We start from the raw sequence: 10,454 nt of genomic DNA, 5'->3' as shown, positions 1-10,454 counted from the left end.
TCAGTTGGTAACTTTAAACCCCGTAACGGGGCGTTATGGAGAAAGTGGACACATTCATTAGATGACTAGTGGCTCCATAGTGAAGTGCAGGAGATTGACAAATAAACAAGAGTCAGCAAGTGACGGCATAAAACCCTAAGGTCGGTCAACACACACACACAATGTCGAAACAACAGCAATCATCAGAGCTTCTGAGCACACTGGATGACTTCACAAGCAAAGAAAACTGGGACAAGTTCTTCAGCATCAGAGGCACCGATGACTCCTTCGAGTGGTACGCCGACTGGCCTCAGCTTAGGGACCTGCTTCTCACTCAAATTGAAAAATCATCAGATATTCAGATTCTGGTGCCCGGTTGCGGCAACTCTCGGCTGTCGGAAGAGTTGTACGACGCCGGCTTCCCTTGTATCACCAATATTGATTTCTCCAAAGTGGTCATTGCGGATATGCTGAAGCGGAATGTGCGTGCCAGGCCGGCTATGAGGTGGAGGCTTATGGATATCACCGCTATGCAGGTATTCACACAAACACCTGGTGTGCAGGAAGCTACTCCCCCTGTTTTGAGGGAAAACTTAACGTCTTATGATACAACAAGACTCGGAGCTCAGGCTCGTTTATTGTTTATTGATTAATTTATATATCCTATTATTTATTTTGGGGAAATATTTAACAATCTTTCTATACAAGTTTCAAGTTTGGGCTCAATAGCGAAACGAGTTTATATTTGAGCCTTGGGCTCGAATCTGTTCGTCTTGTTCAGAGCTTCTTATTAATTCAATCTCGAGCAGCTCATGAGTGGTTTGCGTCTTATTATTGATGTTATATCTTGGGCCAAACTAAAATTACTGGTTTTAATATTTTTAAAGAATGTTGTATCTGTTTTACTTGTATCAACCCTTTTTTTCTCTGACTGCTGTTACTTTCCAGTTTGCAGATAAATCATTTGATATTGTCCTTGACAAAGGAGGACTAGATGCTTTAATGGAGCCTGAGCTTGGCCCGACACTAGGAACTCAATATGTATCAGAGGTCTCTTCAACTCAATTATGATTGCATTTTGTAAACAAACTTTATTTTTCGATTATATTTGAATGAATATTGGTGATGCGTATTGGCAGGTGAAGAGAGTTCTGAAAGCAGGTGGCAAGTTCATTTGTCTTACCCTTGGAGAATCTCATGTTTTAGGTATCAAATCACTTTGATTCGCTTTTCGTGTTTGGTATTATAGTATTATGATTCACAAACTTTCATCGATTCACAATCGTACATTCTTTTATGTCTCTTTTCAGGCATGTTTTTCCCCAAGTTTCGTTACGGATGGAAAATCAATATTCATGTACTGCCTCAAAAACCATCAAAAAATTCTAAATCAAGTTTAAGAACCTTTTTGGTGGTTGCTGAGAAAACAAGTCCCACAACGCTGCAAACAGTATCAACTTCTTTTCATCATGATATACTTGGTAGCACTGATCAGGTACAAGCATTCATTAGATTTTATTGGTCTTGATATTATTGGAACTGTTTTGCATGTAATAATGTAATATTATTCTGTATACATATAGGCTCGTGGGCTTATTGAAGCACTTGAAACCGAGAACAAAATCAGAACAAATTGGTCTAATGGGGACGATATACTGTACTCACTTGAAGACCTAACAATAGGAGTCAAAGGGGATCTATCAGAGCTTAAACCGGGTCTTCGTGTACAACTCACTTTAGGTGGGCCCGGGCAGTCGCGGTTCTGCTACAAAACTGTACTTCTTGATGCTAAACAAAACTCAGATGAATTTGCATATTATTGTGGAGTTTTTCTTGTACCCAAGGTTAGTCTTTCATTGACTTGCTTACCCTTTGTACATCTCAAGGAAAACATACACATATTGTATGTATATATGTGTATATACACAATTACATATAAGGGAAGGTTCTAGGCAGAACACTGTTTTTTGCACTGCAATGCTTTTTTTTTTACCTTTTCTATATTCTATAGAAAATATAAACAAAGTTCATTTATTTATAGAACCTCAGCATGTGCAAATCATGTGTAGCTTATATTTCCTACACATAACCTACATATGTAGGTAAACGTTAAAAAACAGATGAACAAATTCCTTTATTTACATAGCATAGACATTTTTTCCGTAATAAGTAAAAGTTTTAAAAAATATGAACCATTTTTTATAAAATTAAACGATTTAGGTAAGCTAACTTTGTTCTCGAATACTTTAGAGTTTTGTGATGAACCTCGGCTCTCCCTATATATATGTAGTTTTGTGTGTTTATATATTATAAAAGTCAGCTATCAGTTGGGTAGATTTTATTATCAAATGTGTAACTATATCATAGATTTCAGACTCGGGCTCATGAATGGCTCTTCTCTTCAGAAGAAGGACAATGGATGATTGTTGAGAGTTCAAAGTCAGCTCGGCTGATAATGGTATCGATTTGGAAACTGCAATCACAATTGCTTTTATTTATAAAACTACCCTTTTAATATATAGCATCAAAATTAACCATTATCTTTTAATTTTAGATTTTCTTAGATGGCAGCCATGCTGGCACCAGCAGTGAGGATATACAGGCAAAATTTTATTTTATTATTATATCATATGTCTATCCAATATTTATGACCATTAACTTAGTGAACTGTTTTTTTTTCCTCTTTTTTCAGAAGGATCTATCTCCTCTTGTGAAGCAACTAGTACCTGCTAAAATTTTGGAAGCAGCTCAAATTCCGTACGTTGTTTTGGTACCATATATTTCTTTTACCTTTTCCTATAAAATATCCTATAATGATGAAATCTTGAATAGATTTATGGCAGCAAGTGATGGGATCAAGGAGAGGAAAGTTGTTCACGAGGTTTGGATCATTTGTAAATAGTTTATTTTAATTTATAGAGCGTTAATCTGCTTCAAGATGAATTTTTTTTTTCCTGTGCTATGAGTCATAAAGCTTGGTTTTTGAATAGGTCACATCTGAGTTGACTGGTCAAATAATTGTTGATGATGTGGTGTATGAAAAAGTTGAAGGTCTACTTGGTCAACTATCACTCTCCAAGGACCTTGTATTTCGCCGGCTAACTTTTGAGAGATCCGAAGGTCTGGTGCAGTCTGAAGGTTTACTAACAAGTGAAGGATCTCAAAACAAAGTTGGAGCAACTGAAAATGGAAATAAGAAATCTAATGCTTCATCAAAATCAAAGAAAAAAGGAAGCAATAAAAGAAACGAGTCTCAGTTGTCGAAAGTAGGTGCAGGCAATGATCTTAGTGTTGATCATGCTTATATAGCAAGTTCTTATCATTCTGGCACAATATCTGGATTTATGCTGATCTCTTCATACCTGGAAAATATGGTGTCATCTGGAAAGACAGTAAGAATTTTTTGCATTTACTGTTATTGATAAAATTTTCCATTTTATGTTACTTTCTATGCGTGTACATTTCTTTATCTTTTATTTTTGTTGATGAATATTGTTGCTAGCTACTTATATAGGTTCTTCATGCTCTTAGTGTGTATGGGTTGGTTGTTGGTTTTGGGCTCAAACCGAACCAAAAACCAAAAGTTTGGTTTTTGGGTTTTTGAAAACCGTTCATTTTTCGGTTTTCACAATGGGATGGTTTCATTTGTTTCAGTTTTGCTATCTGGGTTTGAAATTTTCATACCTAAATAAATGGCCCAAAATAATGAATTTGGGCTGGATCTTTGGGCAAAAAATTTCTTGCTAATTAATGACTAATTGATAATTAAACATTTGAGCCTAAAATTTTTGGGTTACGACATTTATTAAAATTTATAATTTACTTAACAATTAAGTATAAAAATCATAATCACTAAATTCAATAAGAGCAGTTGATTTTTTTGTGTGTGTTTACGGGTTCGGTTTTCAATACATGCGAAACCGAACCGAAAATTTGGTTTTTGAAAAACATAAAGCCAACCCGGCTTTTGGTTTGGGTTCAATTTGGTTATGTCAGCTATTATGGTTTCATGCACACCTCTACTCATTTTTTCTTGGTCGTACTGTAAAATTGAAGCAAAACAATCGGAAGTTGTTTACTATAGCCTAGAGGGCAAATTTTACCCTCTGATTTGTAAATGGGTCAACATGGGCCAAATACATACCTTTGAGCGGGTCAAATGAGTCAACAGTGTTGGAAGTCACCCAATTATTTCGTGGATTGGATTTCACTTGACTGTCTACAGTTACATTTAACGTATACAAACTCCTAAGTTGCTTTATTCAACTTTATAGACTATTTTTGTGATGATATTGTCGAATAGTATAAATAAAATTTATCTGCTTTCCAGGTTAGGGCGGTTGTAATTGGTTTAGGTGCTGGGCTACTTCCTATGTTTCTCCATAGATCGATACCTTTTCTACTAGTTGAGGTAATTTTAAGTTTCCAACTTTTCAACTAACCTGACTGCCACAAAAAAGGAAACACACAGCTTAAAATCACCCATCTCAAGTATTTCCAATACTTCAGGCTGCAGAGCTGGATCCAGTTGTCGTGCAAATCGCTAGAGACCATTTTGGTTTCACAGAAGATGAGCGTTTAAAGGTAACCCGTAATCCGCCAATCAACCTTAAATTATTTACATCTAATAAATAAACAGCAATCAACTTTAATTTACTTGTTAACAACTTCAAACATATCAGGTACATGTCACTGATGGAATCAAGTTTGTTGGAGACATTGACCGAGTGGACATACTCATAGTAGACGCTGACTCAGCAGACTCGAGGTTATTAAATACTTTCACAATTATGAATTTTTTTTTATTATTAATATAAGCGTGTTTTGAAGTTATTCTTCCCTGTTGCAGCTCAGGAATGGCATGCCCCGCTCCAGACTTCGTTGAAGAGTCTTTTCTCAAAACAGTTAAAGATTCATTATCGGATGAAGGTCTTTTTGTTATTAATTTGGTATCGCGATCGGCAGCTATAAAAGAAGCGGTTATATCAAGAATGAAAGGGGTAATGATATTATAATTTATAACACACTTGTCCACAAAGAAATCTTGCACAAATAGTGTTTAGGGTCAAACGACCGACTTTACCCGTTCTTAACATGGACCATGTTTGGTTTCAGGTGTTTGGCAAACTTTTCTCCCTTCAGCTTGAAGAGGATGTTAATGAAATTATATTTGCTGTTAAATCTGAGGGGTGTACGTCACCTGAGCGTTATAATCAACTGCAGAAACTATTAAATATTAAACATCCAGAGATTTACACGAGCATAATCGATTATGCAAAGAAGATTAAAAGTCTTGATGGTTGATGTGTTCAAGCTTTTTGGAACGAAGTGTCAAAATGGTTTTTGGGTCAAGATAGTATTTTACTTTTTGTACGAGTTGGTTGGGTCGGGTCGACTCAAAAACATGTTTTGCAGTTTTATATAAATGTGTTTAATGTTATCTATATTTGTCTTTGAAGCTTTATTATTTTTATGTTTTTTCCTTCAATTTTGGGATATGTAGTATTAGAGATGTTCAAAACGGTTTGGGACTAGGAACCGGAACCGGTTCTTAACCGGTTCCTATATTCAAAACCCCCTTTTAAACCGGTTCCAGGCTCGAACCGGTTAGGGAACCGAACCGGTTCTCCCACCCTCGGACCCCTAACCTATCTAACCGGTTCCTAAACCGGTTCCTACACTGTAACCGGTTCCAACCGGTTACAGTGTAAAATTTTTTTTTTTTTTTTTTTCGTTTTTCGTTTGCGATTTGGATTCTAAACTACGATTCGTATTTGTATAGCATGAAAAATAAACAAAACAATTAACATAAAATTCATTTTATTTACTTTAAGAAGTTCAAAAAAAAAGGTTACATGTTTTAAAATCTTCAAAAACAAACTAACAAAACATTAAACTTATAAATATAAAGTTGTGACATATTATTTCTAGAAAAGCCTTCTTGTTCGTCGTAATTATTGAGCGGCGACTTCTTCCTCGGAATTACTTGTAGAAATGCCTTCTTGTTCGTCGTGCACTCGAACATCAAGTGGTGTTTCATCTTCGAGAGTGGTTACGTGTTGAATACGATCGATTGAGTCCAAGTGATCCTTTAAGCAAATGCACATCTCCACCGACTCCGAATTTAGTCTTGTTCTTCTCACCGATATTACTCTGCCACTAAGAGAAAAAGCGGATTCCGAAGCTACCGTAGAAGCTTGGACGGTTAGTAAATCACGGGCCAAGGTGGCAAGAATCGGAAACTCGGTTTCCTTTACCTTCCACCAAGCCAAAACATCAAAAGTGTCATATTCCTCTTCGGATAAACCGGTAGAGTAATCATTTGCACTATACCTTCCTAGTTCGCTTGAAGGGGTGTTACCCCTTTGTTTTTTAGCCGTTACGTTACGAACGGTGTTCATAAGGCTAATCATGGGATCTCGTACTCTAGTAGCACTTGAACTTGATGAAGACCCCCCGGCATAGGCATGTGTATGTTTGACCCATATTTATTTAAATAAAAGTCATACATAAATTTAAAATTCAAGTTAAAATAATTTTTTGCCTCTGTTGAAAAGTTTGGGTCAATTTCATGCATATCTAAGGCTGAAAAAATTTCGTCTATCACACATTCAACCCCCGTAACATTTAACATTGGGTTTAAAGCGGCGGCGCAAGTAAAAACCGGTGGCAATTCAAGAAAGTATTTTTTTAATTTAAACTTCATTGGTAATATGATGTTTGAAAACATTGGACTTTTATTTTCAAATTCTTTAATATTGTTAACCATTAAAAATAACTCCGAAAGAACCAAGGGACTTATCGGATAATACGTTCCCGATAGTTTCGTAGTTGATGTTTTAAAAACTTCAAGAAAAGTCGATAAGTCATTGATAATTTCCCATTTCTCATTTGAAAAGGGGATTGCCAAATCATTCTCGGCAAGACTAGAATGAAACATTTGTAAAGTTTCTCTTTGTTCCAAAGCACTTTGAAATATTGTGCAAGTGGAATTCCATCGATGAGGTACATCCCAATTAGCTCCCAAAGCTTTTCTTCCCGTATCTTTACAAAATTTTCTATAATCCATTTGTCTTTTTTTACTTTTCTTAAAAACTTCATGTAGCATTAGTCTAAAATCGTTTATAACCGATGTAACCTCATCCAAAGCAAGTCCGTCTTGCACGATTAAATTAATGATATGTGCAAACCATTGCAAATCGGCGTATATTTTAATTTTAATTTATCAACCGCCGATGTATTATTCGACGCGTTATCAAATGCCATTGAAAATATTTTATTTTCTAGTTTATAAGTTTTTATAACATAATCTAAAATTTCAAACAAATTATCTCCCGTATGTGGATACTCATAGAGTTCGAAAGCAATGGTGCGTTTCATCATTTCCCACGATGACGGGTCTACCCAATGAGCGGTGACACAAAGATAAGATTCGGGTAGACCATGTGGAGCCGACCAAACATCACTAGTTAAGTTTATTCCCGTATTTATATTTTCAAAATATGCAATTAGTACCTCTTTGGCCTTCTTCCACAATTTTAAACAATAACGTTTAAGAGTATGACGACTTACGTGAGTGTATTGTGGTTGAAACGTATCTCGAATCATGGCGGTTAAGCGAGGGTTGTCGAAGTGGCTAAACGGCAAAACTTCTTGAATCACAAACTTCGCCATACGATCTTGAACTCGATCAATTTAGTATGTAAATATTCCGCCTTCACTATCCATTTGCGTTTGTTGCGAATCGACGTTCTTTTTCAACGCCTTGCAATACGGTTTTTCGATGTGTTTCTTCAAATTTGAATTCGAAAGTGGGTTTAAATAAACCCCACAAAACTTGCACCGAGCCTTCAATGAATGGTCACTCAATTCAACCAAATCCCAATTGCACCAAATCTCTTGATTACGATTATGAGGTACAATACGAACGAAACTTGGTTCGGCGTTGGAACCTTGACCAACCGATGATTGTGAGGCAGCCATAACAACAAATATGGATATAGAAGAAGAGAAAACAAGAGATTAGAGAACTCAAAACGTTGTAATAGGGTTTTTTTTGTATTTTTTTGCGTTCGGGTTTGCGTTTTGAGTGTTGTGATGAACCCATGACACCAAATACCTATTTATACTAGTAGTGGGGTGCTTGGGGGAGCCAAAAAACGACTATTTTTGACCCCAACAGTCAAAAAACGGCCAAAAAAAACGATTTCCAACGGCTAGAACCGGTTCCTAACCGGTTCCGGATGGAACCGGTTAGGAACCGGTTCCGGTTCGGTTCCGGTTCCTACCCGCCCCCACTCAGAAACGCAAGAACCGATCACGGATCATCGGGTTGAATCAGATAGGGTCCGGTTCCTACCAAAAACGGGTAGGAACCGGTTCGGTTCCGGTTCGGGTCCACCGGTTCGGTTCCAGGAACCGGTTTTTTTGATCAACTCTATGTAGTATTATAGTCATGAAATCATTTTATAGAAATGATTCTAAAAAAGGTACTAACGTTCAAGCTGTCAAAACCTAACTGTCAAATCTGTAAAACCGGCCGGCCCATTTGACCCCCCCAAGTTTGCCAAGTTTAGTTTGTCGTTTTTTAAACCAAAGGTAGCATTTTGGCTTGGATTTTTTGTGAAAACCGGGTGTACTGAAGTATAAGGGCACGTTCGTTTTACGGACTTTTTTTAAAGGAATTGGAATGGAATGGAATGTTTAAGAATTCCTATCATGTGTTTGGTTGGTTAATATGTATTGGAATTTGAATTTTCTTCATTCTAAGTTTTTTGAAGAACGAGGGCAAAGGGCGAAACGTTTTAGTTTTTTTACATTTTTCGTTTTTGATTTATATTTTGAGTTATGATTTTTTTAATATTTTTTTTGAATTTAAAAAAAAATCAAAAAAATTAATAAAAATATCATAACTCAAAACATAAATCAAAAACAAAAAATGTAGAAAAACTAAAACGATTCCGCATTTGCCCTCGTACTTCAAAAAAAAAAAAAGACCCGAAACCCGTTTTGACCTGTTCCGACCCGGACCTTTTGACCCGAACCCGTTCCGACAGAACCAAAACAACCCTTTTTTTAGTTGACCCATTCCGACCTTAATCCGTTCTGACCCATGACCTGTTTCGACCCAACCTAACCCATTTGCCACCCCTAGTACTGATTAGGGTTAATAAAACAATCCTTTATTTTTCATAACAATCCTTATAAAATAGGTGGGATTTTAAAATCTCATGAAATGTGAGATTTGATGAGATTTAGTTTCTATTCCTATTCTTTCATTTAATGAAACGAACATATCAATTAATGGGATTTAACCATTACTTAGAATTCCTTTCAAATCCTTAAAACGAATAGAACCTAAAGTTCTTTCTATCAACTACTTCAACTTTTTTCTTGGAGAACAGTGTGATATATTACATTTATTAATATTACTAAAATTTAATTATCTTTGTTTTTCTTTCTTTTTTCTTTTTGATCAAATTTTAAGAAGTTGAATTTCGCGACATTTAAGAATTATAATTATTTAAAAAGAAAGTTTAATAATACAAAAATGAGAATGTTTCTGATGAAATTTGGTTTACATATTTTCTCTCTTCATATGCAAGTCACGTGTTAATTCTCTATCATTTTAAAACGTCTATAACTTTTATGATATTTAAAAAAAATCATACACAATATCAAGCATTTTTTTATCTTTAATACAAGTATTAATTAAAACAAAAATTACGTCATTGTGCCTTTTTGCTTATCATTGTGTCTTTTTTTGTCATTGTGTTTTTTTCGTCATTGTGTCTTTCAACTCATCACTGTGTTTTTTTTAAATACCAATAACACCATTGTGTAATAATAATAAGTAAATATAATGAAAAATAACAACAAATTATCTATTACGTAAAACACAATGATGAATGCATATTACACAATAATCTGAAACGTAAAACACAATGATGAATACATGTAACACAATAACCTGAAACGTAAGACACAACGGTGAATACATATAACACAATGACTTGAAACGTAAAAAACAACAGAAACTACATATTGCACAATGACTTGAACGTAATACACAATGAACATAATACTATTTTTTTAAAAATTAAGTGAATGTCACATGCCAATTCCGAACAAAAGACAATGAATGTATTACATAATGACTAAAACACAATAATAGTAGAAAGACAAATGTTGAGCACCAAGATACAATGACGAACAAAAAGACACAATGATAATCTTTGTTTTAATTTTTATCTTTAATATAACTACTGACTGAAAAATACAATGACCAAAGTCTATTGCATAATGCATCGAAAAACCCAATTAAAAAATACAATAGACAATCAATAACACAATATAAAAAACACACTGATTTTTTTTTTATATATAACAACATGATATTCATATTAAAGATAAAAAAAAAACGCTTGTCATTATGGTGATTTTTTTTTAAATGTCGTATGAAAAGTTATGCACGT

At 35.0% G+C, this 10,454-nt stretch overlaps 1 protein-coding gene across 1 annotated transcript; it reads left to right on the top strand.

Annotated features, from left to right (window-relative positions):
- Nucleotides 1–274: 274 nt before the first annotated feature.
- Nucleotides 275–5,291, top strand: LOC143613546 (uncharacterized). Its single transcript, XM_077087221.1, has 14 exons — nt 275–515; nt 928–1,029; nt 1,119–1,185; nt 1,290–1,474; nt 1,563–1,823; nt 2,354–2,437; nt 2,534–2,736; nt 2,812–2,860; nt 2,970–3,371; nt 4,310–4,390; nt 4,489–4,563; nt 4,662–4,747; nt 4,829–4,979; nt 5,095–5,291. The coding sequence occupies exons 1-14, from the start codon at nt 447–449 to the stop codon at nt 5,281–5,283; spliced, it is 2,004 nt and encodes a 667-aa protein (XP_076943336.1). The 5' UTR covers nt 275–446; the 3' UTR covers nt 5,284–5,291.
- Nucleotides 5,292–10,454: the final 5,163 nt, after the last annotated feature.

Source organism: Bidens hawaiensis, unplaced genomic scaffold (genome assembly GCF_021521415.1).
Source record: "Bidens hawaiensis isolate Kalapana, Puna unplaced genomic scaffold, B.hawaiensis_p1.1 tig00037712_1, whole genome shotgun sequence".
Classification (NCBI taxonomy): Eukaryota; Viridiplantae; Streptophyta; class Magnoliopsida; order Asterales; family Asteraceae; genus Bidens; species Bidens hawaiensis.
Note: the sequence above shows the minus strand (reverse complement) of the source record. Positions and strands in the feature narration are given on the sequence as shown.

Excerpts from the sequence above, each read along its gene's own strand:
- LOC143613546 (XM_077087221.1), top strand. The coding sequence starts at position 447 with ATGCTGAAGCGGAATGTGCGTGCCAGGCCGGCTATGAGGTGGAGGCTT. Across the intron at positions 1,824-2,353 it reads GAGTTTTTCTTGTACCCAAG|ACTCGGGCTCATGAATGGCT; the intron begins GTTAGTCTTTCA and ends CATAGATTTCAG. Across the intron at positions 2,438-2,533 it reads AGTCAGCTCGGCTGATAATG|ATTTTCTTAGATGGCAGCCA; the intron begins GTATCGATTTGG and ends TTTTAATTTTAG.